The sequence below is a fragment of the Haplochromis burtoni genome, unplaced genomic scaffold, assembly GCF_018398535.1.
Source record: "Haplochromis burtoni strain Fernald_Lab_line unplaced genomic scaffold, NCSU_Asbu1 Contig_27, whole genome shotgun sequence".
NCBI lineage: Eukaryota > Metazoa > Chordata > Actinopteri > Cichliformes > Cichlidae > Haplochromis > Haplochromis burtoni.
In genome coordinates, this window is record NW_024582388.1 from 1446985 (window position 1) to 1465671 (window position 18687).

The window sequence follows — 18687 nt, forward strand, 5'->3', positions numbered from 1 at the left end:
GGTTGTGGAAAACCATCTTAAAGGCAGGAAATACAACAAAGGCATGCAGTAACAGAACAAAACACACTAACATAGGTGAACATAGGGAAGCGGTGAGAAGAAAAGATGGGGCGGCAGGGAAAAGTAAAAGAAAAGCAACACAAAAACACCAGAAAAATAATCACAGGCATTGCAAACCATGGCAATTAAAAATAACCCACATTGATTGATGAACAAACAAGTTGCATTATTCATTTTTATCTTCATTAAATCAGATTAATTTCTGTCCTTGATCGACATACCGCAGCACAGATTTCTCAACCTAGATTTGAGAAACCCATCTGCACATTTCACACAGACACACACATAACTCATGCGCGCACACACACAGTCCAAAGTGTGCCAGCTGAGCAGGAGTGAAGCCTCCCTCATCCCTCGCCGCCCATCTTTCCTCATCATTTATCATGTCGGCCTTTTAATGACACCACCTGTGTCAACAGCGAGGGGACCACTTCAGTGTGTGCGTGCCTCTCCTTGTGTTTCTATCAGTGTGTGGATTCGCGTTTGCAGGCATGCTCAGATAACATGCAGGTCACATCTGGACTGGCAACACGAGAAGCCCCCCGCGCCGCAACACACTCACGCTAACACACACGCACACTTTGTTCCTGCCTCCGAGCAACGCTTGACCCGCGTCCACGCCTCGTGTCCTCCTGTCTCGCTCGGAGATCAGTCACTGTCTCGTAACCTCGCTCATGTCACTTTGCAACAAGCAAGGTGTGAACCTCCCCGCCGCGTTGACCGATGCAAGCCGACGCAGAGATTTTACATGAGCAGTGTAAACATTGCGGATGTGACTGTGGAGAAAACAGCTTGTGTACAAAAGATGGCACTGACATAACAGCTGCCAAGCTGGCCCGCTGGTCTGTTTGGATGAGCCTTGTGTCACGTGTTATTACTTTGAACTGGGTCGTCTGTGTTAAAAAAAGGTTTGTCTAGATAATGTGAAGATCTAACAGCGCATGTGATGTTTTCATGCAACTGTTGTGGGTCAGACTCTGAGGCTTCATTGTCCAGTGGACAAGAATCATAGTTTCTAAAAACATCTTCCAGGAATTTAATTTGTAGTCAAAGCTTTGCTCAAACCAAATGTTTCTATTTTCCCTTTAGCTCGTAGCATTTTTCATCCTTCTAGACTATTTTGGTCGGGGTTAGCCAGTTTTGTTCTCACTTTAGATACAGTAACTGCAAAGACAGCTAAGTTAACTAAGAATAAATATAAGGACTTTAACTATTAATTAAAGCTTATTACCAGGAACTTATTGTAAAGCGTTGCTCTTTCTTAAAACCTCTTTGTCTAAATGTCAATACTCAATATATTTATGTACTGTATGTGATTTGTGCTAGAAAATATCCACAAATGCTGTTTGCAAACCTTAAAATTAATGCATGCACTAAAAGCTTTACACATAAAACAGAAGGTAAGCAAATATGTTTAAGAAATAGAATCATAGGCTCATTATGACTTCCTCGAAAAACCCATAAAGTAAATTTAACATCTGCGTCCTGACCGTGCAAGTTTCATTATGTTATTAGTTGTAATTGCAAGATTAGTATTGTGTTGTCTGTTAGTGTGTCTCTGGGTGCATTGCTGTTTGTTTGCCATGATCAGTCTCACATGGTCTGGGATCTTAAATAAATTCCAGTCAAACAACCCCACCCCAGTCACAACTCAGACTCAGTGGGCTCCGACAAGGGAGGGGACCAATCACGACGCAGCAAATTGGATGGAAATTGCATGAATTTTGTCAACAAACCAAGGGTTTTTTGTTTTTTTTTCTCTCATTAAGAAACAGCATGTGTGTGTGAGTGGGGGGCTTTTTCTGTATAAAACAGGTATTTCAGATTCTCCTTATTTTTGAAAATCATTTCCGGTCTTAGAACTTATTACTTCCTTTTTAAGATGTTAAAGCTGCAAAAGTGTTTGGACCTGCCAAAGTTTCAGACCCAGGAAAAGGTCAAAAGCAAATATATTCAGTTGATTTCCAACATGTCTATCCTTTTTTTTTGCCACCGTAACAACTGAAAAGGTCAGAAATCCAAACTGCTGAGGATTTCGTAAACCGTGCCAACACAAACAGACCAAAAAACCACCTCAAAAGGCCCTCTGTTGAAGCTCGCGTGGAGGGATTTTGAAGCAGATGCAAAACATTCTGACATTTTGCTTCTCATTCTGTAAATGTTTAATTTTTTCTTTCTACGTTGCAAAAACATGAATTTTATTGTAAGAAATAAACTACAAAACCAACGTAAGGGCGGACACATCATGACCCCTTACTGCCCCTTAACTCCACAGAGTTTACGCCGTCGTTTAGCTGAGGATTGGTCACCTCTTGACATTTTAAAGCCTCATCTGTATCTTCTCACCTTGCAGGTCCTGAATGTTCCAGAAACTTCACGGCTCCCAGTGGAGTCATCAAGACACCGGGCTTCCCTGAGAAGTATCCCAACAACCTGGAATGTACCTTTATGATCTTTGCCCCCAAGATGACAGAGATCGTGGTGGAGTTTGATAGCTTCGACATGGAGCCTGACACCACGCCGCCACCGGGCGCCCTCTGCCGATACGACTGGCTGGAGATCTGGGACGGCTTCCCTGCAGGTGAGCGGAGGGCTGGGGTGCAACGGGCAAATGTTAGTTGAAACCTTAGAGGTTAAAACATGACTGAAAAGGAATTTAAAACTGAACTAGTGCAGACATGAAGAGAAGAGAGAGGATGATGCTTACAGCTTCAAAATAGTAATCATAAAAGAGCATTTTCTTAACTAGTCAGAAATTGTAAATGCATATATATAAAAAATGATTACCTGATAAATAATTTCTAAAGGGCATAAAGGATTTTTAATGTTTTATGAATTTCCAAGCACTCTTTTTACCCATTCATACACTTAACTTAAATGCCAGAAAATGGTCTTGTTTATGAATTAAAGCATGCAAAATAATCTGGAAAAGATTTTTTTTTAAATTTACTGATTAATGTGAAAAGATGAAAGTAAAAAAAAAAAGCAGGGCTGTTTCTCCACAGATGTGAAGCAAAGTTACAAAAAAAGGGGCACAGATGTAGATGGAAGTGAGGAAATTGGGAGGAAAAGGGACGGAGAAGTGAAGGAAGAATATAGAGAGTTGTGAAGCAGAGGAGAGGAGGATGAAAAAGGTTTGAGACAGCTTCCCCCTGTGGATGCTGACAGAAAACAGACAGAAAACAGGCAGAGACATGTGGACGTGAAGGGGAGGAGGACCGTGGAAAACAAGTATGGATGCCTTCCCTGCTGGTGAGATGAGTCGGGATTGAGTGACAGAGGTGAAAAATAGGTGGATAATTGCAAAAGCGAGATGCGGGATGAGCAGGGGGAGCAAGAACAGCAGACGGGGATACATACAGGATATGCCGAGTGCACGTGTGTGTGTTTTTCTTGATTGGTTCATTTAAAAACATATTTTTTAGGCTACAGGATGAAAACCCCGTTGGCCTTAACATTTAATTTCCAGTTTGTGTAGAAACACTCATTTTCACCTAGCAAAAGTCTGCAGTAGATTTTCTCATCACTTCAAAACAAAACAAGTTTCACTCACCCACGAAAAATCTTTAAAGTCACTGAGAAGTCGCTGCGTGTTAAGCCTGAGCTTAAATATGTTTAAAATTAAACCCCTCATACTCGTTGTTTTGCTGTTGCAGTTTGGTGAATCACTCTCTGTGACCTCATGCTCCCCAGCAACAAAACACATGTTGCAATGCTTCAGTACACTACAAATTATCTTCATATGAAGTACGTGTCCGAGCTTGTTCTCCTGCTTTGCACATCCCAAGTCCGGTCAGGATGATGATTATGCACTAAAGGAATAGTTTGATGAATAAAATTATTAAATAAGATCAATCTGGAATGGCCGATAGCACCCCTGATTGAAAAAAATCTATCTATGAGTGTCATTAAACCTCAAAGGGAGGTGTATCCAGGTGTCATGGACATGCAGAAATATGAGGAACATGCAGAAGGTGACGCTTATTTGCATCTTTTGCACTGAAAGTGAATGATGCAGAGACTCCCACACACTGTTCCTTTCACATTTGTAAAATCAGCTCAGGCACAACCTGGACAGCATTTCTCAGCTTCTATTGTTGTCTAATTAGCCGTGCAGCGTGCATATAATCGTGAGAGCTACATACCTTGGACAGGCCTGTGCCGGCTGCCAGGATGCCCACAATACTTGCTGCTGTGCCCAAAGCTTTGCCTGATTATTGCCAAGGAGGAGACTGGCACGAGGACGTGAGGGACACAAAGACTGGCACAGGTATACAGGCAGTGACATGCACTTTTAAGCGGTGCCAGTATACACAACATGCCAGGGCTTTTCCTGTCAAATGATCTGTGCGTATATTTGTGTGTTCAGGTGTGTCTGTTTGCATGAATGCATGCGGATGTGTGTGTGAGAGACTATCTGTGGGTGATGTTAAAGCCGAGCAGACGACAAAGCGTCTCTGCAGTAGGGTTGAGACCGGCATGTAGCTCTACATCCCAACAAACGTTCATGCGCACATCAAAGATTCTCATTAGCCACGTTTTTTTCGTCTTTGAGGGCTGTAAATCGATTCTTCAAAAAGAAGCTCTTTCTTCTGACTGGACTTAATTAGAAAAACATTCAATGGTCTTTTGTTTGTTTTTTTGTTTTCCTATTTTATTCTTCAGAAAAGATTCTTTACAAGAGATTTTTCACATATTATCTCACCAGAACAATGCAACCATTACCAAGTAAATATCTTGATCAAAGCTTTTCATCTTTTTGATGAAAAATTCCTACTTTCTTAGTTTTACCAAAGCTTTAAACACATTTCATGGCTTTCATTAGTTCCTGGGGTTTGTCCGATTGTTTTAGAAAGGCTACAAGATGTGCCTCTTTGAAAACCTATAAAAACTATGATGCAGTTTATCCATTTTATGATTCTAATGCACTGCCTGCAGTTAGAGCTTACAGGAGAATTTGATTTATACGAGCCACATCCACCCATTCATGCAGCACTTTTTCTCTGTCAGAGACATGTGATGTGTGGTGCAGGGAATAGAAACTTCAATACCTGGGCCCAGAGATCAGTCTACCAGCCTTATGATTAGTAGACCACCAGCTGTACCTCCTGAGCCAGCTGTCAGAGCTTTACATGTGCATATTTATGTTAGATTGTTTCTTTAATTTCTTGTATTGGTTGACAAATTCTTGAGAAGATTGGTGGCTGAATACCAAAACACACTAACATCTGTTATTACTGACGCATCCAAATTTTTGCAATTTTTTTGCAACTTCAGATTTTCTGTGATGGTTCTATGCGTTCATTATTTTATAAACGTATTATTTTGGGTTACTTCAGTTTGTCGGAGAGCACAGATCATATAAAAAACTTAGAGAAACTTTGAAATAAATATTATAAAGTTGTACAAAGCTCTATTTATTTTGGTGGCTTGGATTCTCAAACTTTACAAACTGATAGCTTAATGTCAAGAGTGCTGAAATGTAATTTTCTTCCTCACTTTTCCTCGGCGTTTGCTTCAGATATAACCATTTCCTTAGATGTATATGGAGCCATATCGCGTAGAGGAGTTTCTGCTTCCAGGGGGCTGATTGCATCAACTGACAGCCTTGCAGCAAAACCATTTTCACAACACCTCCGATAAGGCTGAAGCAGTTTTAAAATGTAATCCGTCAAAGATTGTCGACTACCTGCTTTAAACTGTAACTGATAAACATAAACCATCAGAGTAGCGCAGCTCAGCATTCCTGCTGTGACCGCCTCATGTTTCTGTTTAGCTGGTTTGCCTTTAAAAGCTGAAGGAAATTGTTAGAGAAGTATAATTTTTGTAACATATAAAACTGAATCTTGCTCCGCGGGTCTCTGAGAGATCGCTGGCACAGTATCTCCTCAAAGCAGCAGGCGAGACTCACATTGTTTCTCACAGATAAGAAGAGGATGAAACAGGGGACCACCTGTGGATGTGGAACTCAAAGTCTTCAGACATGAGACAGTCTGTGACTGTGTGCTGCGCATAAAAACACATGATGTTACAGCGGGCGTTCCTGTGATGCTCTCATATTTTATCTTTAACTGTGAGCGTCTCCTTTACTGAAAGAGGAATCCCCGAGTATGCTGGTTCTGCCTGTTGCCCAAGTAAAAACAATAGTTTTCAATGGTTTTCAGGAGCTTTAACCCCCTCAGGTCTGAATTGTTGTCACTTAAGACCCCAAACCCACCTTAACTGTAACTAGTCAATCAGAATATATCATGTTTGTTATTATTAAATTCTTCTTCTAAGTCTTTGTAGGCAGGGAATAAAGAAAATGGTCATTCTAACTGGAAACCCCCCCAAAAAGAAGAAAGTATTCACATTTTTTCCCTAAAAATAAAAATGTAAATATATTTATTTTCTGGTGACCAACTATGATAACACAAACCTAACCAAATTACACCACTTTGCATTATTAGCATTATTATTATTATTTAAAACTCACACTGTTGACTGTATCTGCATTTTTTTTCATTATTTGCCTGACTGAGCGTGGTGATTAGCTACAGCACTTTTAAAGTGACAGTTTACTTTAAATATACTTATTTTTCATTGTTTATCCATCTAGATTCTGGTGTTAGCTGATATTGCTTTTATAATTTAATTCTTTATACTGAAGTACACCCACCAACCAGGTAAATAGAAGGACTGGAGACTCAGTCCAGTGACATTGTAAAAGCATATAAACATGAATGGTGCTAAACATAATTCCTTCAGTAGTTCCCTAATAGTTTGTGTTTCTCAAACAAGCTCAAACATGTGTTTTGTACAGAGCACACAGAGTTTGCATTTCTGTTATTACTTGTATGCATAAATCAGGGAACAGCAAACCAGCTGAACATATTTTTAAAAAGTAAAATTTTTATGCAAGCAAGAAATTTATTCAGCAAATTGAAGACAAAGTTTCTAATTATAAATAAATGTAAATTGGGAGGTTCAATAGATGGTTGTTTTCTGTATATGTTTCCTCATAATTAGTGTTGGTAATTACACTGTACTTTGTAGGAAATTTGTACAAAGAAGCTTAAACAAATCGTTTACATTTCATGTTGTAAAATGGATGTTTATTTTTGTGGCGTGAATGTTTTAAAGTCGGCTTTTATTTATTTATTTGCTTTTTAACATGGAAAAAGAAACGGGTAACTCTTCCTCAATCTGTTCTTGGACCCTTCAAAATATATTTTTTAATATATCTGCCATATTTTGCTCCTCCCACAAGACTACAGCTAAAAGAAAGTTTTTGCATGGATTGTTATAATTTGATGTCATGCGATAGGAGTTTAAAACTTAATCAAGGTGTGATATCAGAATAAAATACCTTGCACTCACTTGATACAAAGGTTATTCATTGCTGCGCCTGATATGATCCTGTATACACACTTTGCTTGGAGTGTTAGGGTAGGGAGTGTCAAAACAATACGTGGTGGGAATGAGTGTTTCTGCTGCCTGCCATCTCACCTTTATTTCTGCCCCTAAGGTGTCACATCACTCCTGAGAGGTGGGAGATTGTTGCTGACAGGAGATCAGCTCCAAACTTTGTTTGTTCAGAGCAGACTCGAGTTTTTCTAAATCTAAATCAGAACTTTTCAATCTTGGGTTCCATGCAAGATTTAACAAGTAGATTTAATTGATGTCGCGTAATATTTCCCATGATAACAAGGGAAGTATAGGACAGAAAAAACACTCTCTGGTCGGGTGATGAGTGATGAAGCTGACATCTCCTTTTCTTTCTCCCTCCCTGTTGCCCATACTCTTTCCCCTTCTCCTCCCAGTGGGCCCTCACATTGGCAGATACTGTGGCCAGACGTCCCCGGGCCGAGTGATCTCCTACACGGGCATCCTGTCCATGACCATCACCACTGACAACGCCATCGCCAGAGAGGGATTCTCTGCCAACTACACCATCCGCGAGAGGACCCTCCCCTCAGGACACGAAGACGAGGGTGAGCAGCTGGATTAGTGAAAGGAGTGCACGATGCAGAGGGCAAAGCTGTCATCTGGTTCACTTCTTTGATATTTCTGGTCTCATAGAGAATGAAAACATATGAGCCAGTCTGTAGTTTCAACTCAACCTAGTTGTCCTTGAGCACGAGGCAGTAGCTCCTCCAGCTCTACAGAAGCCGGACTCCGCTGTCTGACCTCTGGCCTCTGTGTTCCAGTCAATAAAAGCCCCAAAAGACACTGCATTATAAAATAACTATTAATGCAGTTGAATAATTAAGTTAATGGTTGATGATCAATATTTGCTATAGTCAGCTGTTGCATTTTACAGCTTAAAGTCCATTTGTTGTGGTTGAAGTCTAACAAATGGACCAAAAATACTCCTTCCCAACCTTTGGGCTTATTTTATGATAAAGCAATTTATTCTCCTGACAGCTCATTCAAATAGTGTTCCCATCTAAGACCCGTTTATTTGAATACATGATAGCCTCCTGAAACTCGGCAGTATTTAACAAGAGTGGTGCATAGATGTGGGTAAGATTATATATTACATGCTGTGTAGCTTAGATATATTTTCTTTCCTTTTAATCATCCTACAACGCCTGGGATTTACGCACGACTTTGTAGGGTGTGGTTGGAGAATGCTGCAGAATTGTCGATAGCTGTTTTCTGAGTGGCTAAAAGGACAAATTTGAGTCTTTAGAATAAATACAACCAATCTTGCATCTTGTTTTTGTAAGTGATAACTTACCAGAGAGGTGTTTTCTGAGAGATAAAACCGATAGTTCTATGAGTTATTTGCAACAGCTGTGCTTAAACGACTCAACTTTAAATGAACCGTTACCATCAGACACGTGAGTGTAATCTTATTACATGGTTGCTTTTAAATTAATTTCTTTTAGCTTTTATCTCCAATTCACTTGATCAATTTCCCCCATGAGGATACTATCATGAGGCAAAAGTTCCTCATGCTTGGTTATTGTCTTTTTCGTGTTTGTTCATGTCCACGTGTTCGGGACAGAAGCCGTTTGTCTGCATCGGTTGACTGTATGACCTTGCTGGAATGCCTTTAGAGGTTTAAGTTATGCTGGCCTGTATGCTAACTGCACTCTGGTAACCCTGACCCCGGTCACCCCTCTGTAGGAATGTGTGTGTGTGTTCAAAGGTGAGTTTCCTTAAGGTCCCTCAGTGGCGCTTTAGGAGAAACCAATGTAAAATACTCAGTTTGCTCTTCCAAATCGATCTTTAAGTGTTTTTTAGGGTAAGATTACCGGCAGCTGCACACAGACGCCGGTGTTATTTTTTTTAATATAAAATCTAAATAACTGGTTATGTCAAGACAGGAAATATAAACAGACTTGGAAATGGTCAGACACAAATAGTTTTTGGCCAAAATCACAAGCCAGTTATTAGATATTTTGGAACTTTTGAGAAAATGAAATTATCGATACAGAGAAAAGCTTTTTGTTAATAAGTCAGAGCAATGTCCGTGTCTACACGTAAATGTTAAATATTTGAATTTTTAAGTGAAAAAGCACAAAGTCTCTCGGTTTATTGTTCCAAATTTTGAGGATAGTCTTTTTTTAAACCCCTTTAACTCCAAAGGTGATATCATGATGAATAGATCACACTCACTCTAAGGGAAATATTTCTGTAACCAAACATGTAAATTTCAAATTTCACCAGAGGGTCAAAGTTGTTATCACCATTTTTTTTTTATTTTTTCACTCCTCCTGTTTGTTTTTGCTGTGGGCGGAAGATGTGGGTGTTTTCAGCTTGTATCTGATGTTGATGGTGAGCATTCGAGACAGTGCGATAATGCGCTGATGTGCATGTATCAGATATGTCAATTGGTATTTAAACAGTAACGATAAGTCGCTTTACTAGCCGAATTTTCTTTTTTAGGATGTCTGACAACAGCCCTGGGTTTAGAAAAAGGCTCACGTACAAATATACACATACACATGGGAAATTACTTTACCTGCAGACCATCGGCTAGGCTCAGCAGATTGAATCAAAGCTTCTCACCAAACCAAATCACATTGTCTTTTCTGCAGTTTTATACAACCAGGGTTAGCTACTCCTGCAGCAGGGGGTAATTCAGCAGTTGCCAAAGGGTGCGTGGACACATTTTAGGGTAGCTCAACTGCTCTGACACTAAGAAAGATTTGTACTAAATAAACCTTGTGATACAGGCGAGAACACCAGCTGAGAAACAGTTGTTGATTTTTTAAATTAATTCTATTTCACCTCTGTTTAACCAGGAAGCAACTGGAGATCAAAATCTCTAATTCAATGGAGATCTACCCAAGACAGCGCACTGTTACGAGGTTAAGAGTATTAAATCAAATGTAACATGAGCAGGCGTGGGATAAAAGTAAAGCAAATCAGGGAAAGCAAGTAACATGACAGAATTAGCAATTCTTTAGAGCTTTACAGTCTCACTGGAGACAAAAACATCCAGCTTTAGTGTGCACTGGAGGTTATTCATGAACAAGGTGCAAAATAAAGTCCTGGCTACCTATTATTAAAAAGGAGACATCCAGAGGAGCGAAGGCTGTGGAATAATCACCACTACAGCTACTGTTAGTTGACTCTGTGGACTCTTAAAACAAGCAGACAATTAGGATTATTATGATTTTTTAAATTAAACTATCAGTTAAATTTATGGTGTCTTTTTAAAAGGCTGTAATGCCAAAGGAGTTTAGCCAGTCTGGCTTTGTAAATAAAAATATGTCAGTGTTAATGAAGATCAGGAAATCAGACTAGTCTGGATAATGAAGTGTCGGAGAAGCAGCAGGCATGTAAATAATGTCAGAGAGATAATGAAATAGCTGAAGTGTGAATAAACAGTCAGCTAAAATGCACACATTTGAAACAACTGTCAGATTAGAAGCTACAGCTTTAAATGTTTTATGTTGTTTTTATGCAGATTTTCACACCAGTGCTGCGCTTCAGTTTCGTAAAACAATCCACAGAGAAGTTTTCTCCAAGCAAAATGCTTACAGTCTTAGAGGAAGCAAATGCTGACGTCCTGCAGTGAATTTATGGGTTTCTCTCACTCTGTCCCTGCCATCAGCAGTGGCCTCCAGCAGAGCTTTTGATCAGCTGAAGCATTGGCAGGGGCTTCAGTTTGCATCCTTTCTTTTTAGATAGTGGGGTACAGGGACAGGCTGGATGTTTGTCCCTCGTATACCTGCTGCGGCGTCTCATGAATAAAAATAAGTTTGATGAGACGGGAGCTGAGCTGAGATGGAAAGCAGAAAAATCGAGAGAACTGGAGAGCTGTTGAGGATAAGCTTGTGTTTCAGCTGTATGAGCGTGCTTTCTTATGGTCTAGTTGTAGTTTCAGAGCATTTTCTGGCAAGAGGATTCTTCTGGGGAAAGCTGAATTGGAGGATTTGGGCCTGAAAATTGTCAATTTAAAAATAAATAAATAAAAGATGATGAGCACAATATCCAGCTTTCTGCAGGCTTTAGGAGATGTCGCAAGCAAACTTTCTCCCTGGTTTATTTGTGGGACTTGGAATGATGTAGTGTGTTTGTGTCAGTCTGGCAGACCTTGTGTCTCCAGACAGCCCTCCCACACACACAGTCACACACACAAACACACATTTCTTTACGGCCACCCTCCCTCTTCCTTCCCCACACTCTCCTGCTGTTACAGAGTGGACACTCATGCCTAACAGATACAGATGTGCAGCTTGACATTGTCCAAGCTGCTGTTTTTGGTCCGTTTCGTAAGACCAGCGGATTGCAGAGCTCTCTAAACCCACCGAGGAGTGGATCATCCTTCTGATAAAGATTAAAACTGAAAGTCACAGAGTGTTAAAGCTGAACCAAACACAACAATAGCTGCAATATCTGCCTGCTTGGGTTTGTATGCATTTATATCCGTTTGTAGCTGAGCACATATGCATAATAGCACCTCAACAAACATTTTATTATTGGAATTATTGTCAATTTACTTAACAAAACATGTATAATATATTCTCTAACAAACATCAGAAAGCCAGAATTATTTTACTTTAACAATCATAGGTCACAAAGAAAAGCAGCAAATTATTTTAGAAGCTGAGAATAGCAAATATACTTGAAGAGAACATTTCCCATGTCTGCAATCACTCACTGCTCACTATAATGGACTATTTAGTTTCCTTTGAGTGCTTCTGAATGTATAATGAGTATGCTACACTTGACTATAAGCATCCCACAATATGTCTCTAAAGGCAGAGTACAAAAAAGTGGTTCCTAGACAAGCGTCGTATATCATTGTGCACAAATAGCAGGGAAAGCAGTGAATCACAACAAAACTACCGCATTTATTAATTAACAAAAAATCTGTTGGTATGAGGTGAATTTAAATTTTGTGTTAGTAAGTACGAATTTATTCATCGGAAAACGCCCAAATCTTCCCAACAACCTCACTATATGGTTATAAAGGGGTTTTGTTTTCATTGTTAAAGATGCATTTTGTAAGAATCTCTGCAAATTGCAACTAAAACTTTCACCACTAGAGGCAGCAACAGACACACAGTAGAAACAGAAGTGCAGTTATCCGCTTTTTTTATCGTTAATAATTTTATTTTTTGCCCTGCCTCTATTTTTTCAGGGTTTTTTTTATTTGTTTTTGTCACCAGCTAAATAAAGGTCACTTTGACTCACTGCACCATCTTGTTGTACAGTGACTTTTCAGTAACAATGTAGCCATGCCCTGTGGCATACCCTGCGTCTCCTCTGTTTTACTCTAAATTAGTGCTGTCAGCGTTAATCTCGTTAAAATGACAATAACGGCATAACTGCACAAATCTCCGTTAGCGAGTTGGCGCGGATCGCCCCGTGCGTGGGACCGGCAGGCGCTAACGCGTTACGAGCTAACGTTAGCTTAGCCTCACGCACGGGGCGATCTACGCCAACTCACTAACAGAGATTTGCGGCATTAATGCAGTTACGGCTTTAACATCATTTTAACGAGATTATTGCTGACAGCACTACTACAAACACATTCGTTTACAATAAGAACTTTTAATGAACATTGCTATACATGGCCCATGAAAAAATTAGATTCACAGCGATGGTAAAGTACACAGCAGAAAATCAAAATTTAGTTGCAGATGTGATTAAAATGTGTTTATCGAAAATAGTAATGCCACCTGAATCCAGGTTTTAAAATGCAAGGATTTATTTAATCTGTAAAGTGATTTATAGTTAGATTTTGAGTTACTTTGGACCAGTTAGCAATATCATCTGCTTCTGTGCCATTTTCCACTATTTTGTTACATTTTTATAGCTTTTTTTGACATGCTGAAGCTTCCACAGATTCACAGTAACCCTCCGTGGCCTGGACTAAAGCAAAAACACATAGATTGTTCAGTCAGATAGATTTTTATATATTTTGCTGGCTCCATATGTCTGCACATGGAGTATAGCCTGTGAATGTGTGGATGCTGCATAGACATATCAAACCAGTGCAGCAGCTCTTTGTAATGACCTCTTACTGACTTCTCTGCAGGCAGCAGGAAGCTGGGACAGACTACTTCACATTGTCTGGGCGACACTCTAATCACACTCAGGCTCACTTGTTTTCCTGCCTGACACAAACTCAAACTTGAGTAGTTGTTTTTTTTCCAACTCAGATTTATGACTCTAACTTTCAGAGCCCGGTTCTGGAGTTTAATGATAAATTCATCCATTAGTAATGACTGCATGCAAGAGCAAAATACCAAAAATTCAGTTCATCCAGCTAATGATGTGTGTAATAGACTTTTTAAACTCATATTATAGAAGCCGTTGGTATGATTTTGACAAACAAACATTTTCCCATCTAACCTGATGATAATTTATAGGCAAAAGAATTAACGCGTCTCTTGATTCACAACAGTAACTTGATGATTATTTTCTCGTTGGGGGTGTTTTGATGTATACCTGTGCTGTGGAGCTTTTTATCTGAAGGATTTCTGTCTTTTTCGTCTCATCAGATTTTGCTTGTATGGAGCCACTGGGCATGGAGTCTGGGGAAATTTCCTCTGACCAGATCACCGCTTCCTCCCAGTATAACTCCAACTGGTCCCCTGAACGTTCCCGCCTTAACTACCAGGAAAATGGCTGGACACCGTCAGATGACAACATGCGGGAGTGGATACAGGTGAGTAAATTTGTCCTCATTTTTAACTGTCATTCATCATTCATTATCGTTATGGGTTAGAGTTACTCACGTCTATATCTTTAGATAATGTAGCGATAATTACTGCTATAATTCCACATTTGAAGGCTCAGAATAGGTTAGAGGGATTGAAATTATGTCACATTGGCTTAATTTTCAGAGTGTGATCTCAGACTGAAAGCATCCTTGTATCTCTGTGGAAAGAGAGTGTTCCTCAGTTTGAACTTCACTGTACCACTGAGACCATGCTCACATCTGGTCTGAATATTGTTCACTCATATGTACCACTTCTGTGCATTTTATGGGGACACTCGACAGTGAAAAAATAAACCAGTCTGCATTATTCATTGGAGCGTGCCTCTCCAGCACAGCTGACATCTCTTATTCATAGTGAAATCTGATAAACTAGCATCCAGCAATCCCTGAATGAAGGAGCAAAACATTCTTGTGTTGAAGTTTGGTTTTTTTGACCCTTTAAAGAAGATGGAACTGTTGGGTAAATTTGTTTGGTTCAATAGTTGATCAATTTGTTCACGCTTGTGGAACATTTGACATAAAATTAATATAAACTGGTGAGGAGAAACTATTAATGCGTGTGGTTGTATTCTTAAAGATGATATGTAGATTGGTAAATGGACTGGTTCTTATAAAGCGCTTATCTACTCTGAGAGCTTAAAATGCTTTTAAACAACTTGCCTCAATCACCCATTTATACAAACACTTTTCTATGCTTTTCCTATCTAAGTGCTTTCTAACTAAAACTCAGCAACTTGGGGTTAGCTTCTTGCCCAAGGATATTTAGCATGCAGACTGGAGCAGACGGGGATCAAACCACCAAGCTTTCTGCTTTACCTCCTGAGCCACAGCCACCCCAGATTAAAGATTTATATACAACTAATGCTGTAGGATGGTTAATGGCAGTTATTTACCACGGTATAGTGAGTTATTTTATGAAAATACCACAAAACTATGCTAACTTGTTGTGAAAATTAAGCTAGCAGCTACCCTGTAGCTACTATACTAAGCCTTTTAGTTGTTTTTTCCCCCATATCATAAAAATATATATATCATTATTTCTTACTTGTTTTGTTCTGCATATAAAATAATCTAAATTTTGATTCACCACCTGATATTTTTTCAGAGAGACAGTATTAAGGGTTAAAAATAGCTGCAGCTAGCTTATTACTTTACCTGTAGCTACCATTAGTTCTTTTGTGTTGCCTTCACTAAGAGACAGCCAGGTCAAAGCCTACTTTTTTTAAACATATCAATATAAATGTAGGTACTATTTTTGTACGGAAGAATACAAAAACAAGGTGAGATGAGCCACAAATGTGTGAGTCCTCAGGACAAAAGCTGTTTTTCCCTTATTTTCTAAAGAAAAATGTGGTAAATCAAATTTAGGTTTTTAACTATGATTACAGGAACTAAAATCTAATTTATTTACATTCATATTAGAACCCATTAAAGTATCATACCCAACAGATGCTCAAATTAGTAAAACTCAAGGGACCTTTTTATAATTAGCAATTGCAAAACAAAACCAGCCTGTGAATTTCCTAATATGGGTTGAACCAATAAAAACAAAATCTACTTCACATAAACAGTCCCAGTGCTGAGGTGCGGCCAGAGTCCAGCACTGTCCCATTGTCCGGGACAGGAACTTATAGAGGAAGACTCACAATGCCCCTCGCAATAAGAGCAGACCCTCACTTCCCTCCTGTGAGGCTTACAACAGGAAGCAGACAGGAAGACGGCCTCAGCGGTGGATTAGTATTAGTGGCCCTCTATTGTCTGTCTTGGGACTTGTTTTAGGTAGTGGCTCATTGCTGAGCCCTCTGGGATGTTAGGATATGAAGGACAGTGTTTTAATAGAGGTCAATGGGTAAATTAAGAAGAGGCTAAATTTAATTGAGCGTCACTTTAAATACTACATAAAATATGTAGTATTTAAAGGTTTGCCTTAAGAGATGTTAAATATTTATTTTTCTTGATGGTACCAATTACTTTGAAGGATGTTTCATTTAGTGACAAAGTAGAAAGATGCTTGGAAATGCACTGTTAATGAGTTAAAGCCCCTTTTATATGTTTCTTAGTTTTTGTAAGGTTTCCATCCATCCATCCATTTTCTTCTGCTAATCTGGGGCCGGGTTGCAGGAGCAACTATAAATGCATTGGCTTTCCCAGGCCAGCCGAGAGAGATAATTTCTCCAGCGTGTTCCAGGTCTGCCCCGGGGCTTCCTCCCTCACCTAGGACGCATCCTTGCCAGATGCCCGAACCACCTCATCTGGCTCCTTTCGATGCTCATTTCCGCTGCTTGTATCCACGATCTCGTTCTTTCGGTCACTACCCAAAACTTGCAACTATAGGTGAGGGTAGGGATGAAGATCTACCAGTATCTGATCGCTTTTTACACCACGAAGGACCGGTACAGTGCCTGCATCACTGCAGCCGCAGCACCAATCTGTCTGTCAATCTCCCGCTCCCTGAACAACACCCGTATATTTAAACACCTCCACTTGGTGGCGTAACTCATCCCTGACCCAGAGTGGGCACGCCACCCTTTCCTGCTTGAGGATCATGGTCTCAGACTTGGAGGTGCTGATTCTCATTTGTGCCGCTTCACACTCGACTCGGAAACGCTCCACTGTTAGCTGACCTTTAAGGTTTATTATCATTAAGTGGGCACTTGGCATCATCTTGTTGGTCAGTCTTGCTGGAAAATCTCATTTATATTGTGTTACTTGAAAATGAACATAGAAACTTAGAAGATTTACTAAGAAATTATCTCTTTTTTCCATTGAGGAAAAAATTACCAGATTTAACTTGTTTTTGACTCTTAACTAAATACAATGAGCTCCCTTCACTAAAGTTTTAAATCACCAAAAAAGACTAGGTTGGCAACAGTTGTCACTTTAACCACATATGCACTGTGGCAGATCTACTAACATTATAGATGGAGGATAATATTCCTGCAGAGGAGAACTGGTTTGTTTCTGAGCCCCTGGGCAAAGTATTACAAGGCTGCCATCTGCACGGTGCAGATTACTTATTATACACACAGTGGACAGACAATGGGAGTGCAATTTGTTTATAAGTAATATGTATGTGTGGTGTATTGCTTAATTTATTTCCTTTGTTTTATTGCACACTCCTCTGTGCAGTTAGATGCTAATTTTAATATCTCAGAGAAGAAATTGGCAGTTGTTTAATGAATCATTTCTCTTTAAAGAGAACATGGTATGCTTCTGTCACATTTATGCTGCAACATTGGTGAAGTTGTATTAAGGTTTAAAAACTCTGTTTTAGACATCTTATTCAACTCTTGGCTCCATATGATGTCTAGGGCTGCCACGATTAGTCGACTAGTCACGATTACGTCACCTATTAAAATTGTCGACGACTAGTTTAATAGTCAACGCGTCATTTGAAGCTTTGTAAGATCCTGAAAGACGCAGGATTACGTAGTAGGATTTAAGAGTGTAATAAAGGACTGAAGCAGAAAATTGCAGCAATGCATCTAACAAGGATGCCAGCTGCTGTTAAACACCAAAGAAGAAGAAGCAGTCTCCGGCATTGTAGCTGTGTCCAGCATTTGTAGGCCGATTACGTGACAGCGATGCAAGGCTGTCCAAATTCAAAGACTCCTCCAAATGCAGCTGACAAATGTGTCCTCCTTTTCCCCAGATTTGAAGGATAGGTTGGGTGTATCCTTCGTGGCCCAACCTGTCCCAGAATTCATAGCGCGGCCCAGCCAATTCCAGTTTCCAACAATGGCGGCAGCTATTTAGTTTTAATATTATTCTTTCTGGGTCACAAAATAAACTTTTAAGATGTTTTCAGGCAAAAATGTAGCTTTGTAAACTTCAAATTGCTGCGCGATTTATCAAGACATCAAATATTTGCAAAAGTGATCTGATGTAAACATGATATATAAGTCACATAGATGACTTAAGAATGTTATTGAGAAAAATGTCACAGAGAGTTGATTTCCCTAATATGGTAATTACACAGCTCACTGAGAGTACAGAAGACCCTCCCACCAGATGTTCAAACCAAATGTTTACCAATACTAAACTGTGACTCATGCAAAGCTATTTCTGCATGGACTAACAATAAAAATGCATAAAGGTCGCTTTGATACAAGTGATCAAAAATACTGTTCTAATCTCATTAAAGGTTAAAACATAAAATTTGCTGATATAACAAATTTGTTTTGACACCTCTCCTCTCCGGGAAGTTTGCACAATTAATGCAGAACAAGCCTGAAGCGTCAGTTCAGGTGATGTTATACACGAGTGCAATTAATCAAATAATTATCAACTGACACACTGTGAAAATGGCGCTTAGCTTTCTTAGTAATGTAGGCTTTTTAGGCAGCATGGTGGCTTCAGGAGGTACTGCTGACAATCTGAGCCTAGAAAAATTCATGTCGCTCACTGTTATTGACACAAACACCCATCTGTGCAGCTGCAGTGCAGAGACACTGGCA

The 18687-nt window shown here is 39.6% G+C and overlaps 1 protein-coding gene across 1 annotated transcript in view; it reads left to right on the top strand.

Moving 5' to 3' along the window:
• LOC102312882 (neuropilin-1a) overlaps positions 1 to 18687 on the top strand; it is a 92089-nt gene that overhangs the window by 35096 nt on the left and 38306 nt on the right. Inside the window, exons 4-6 of the mRNA XM_005918025.3 lie at positions 2414 to 2641; positions 7863 to 8033; positions 14010 to 14176. Of these exons, the coding sequence (XP_005918087.1) occupies positions 2414 to 2641; positions 7863 to 8033; positions 14010 to 14176 (566 nt within the window). The remainder of the gene's footprint in view (positions 1 to 2413; positions 2642 to 7862; positions 8034 to 14009; positions 14177 to 18687) is intronic.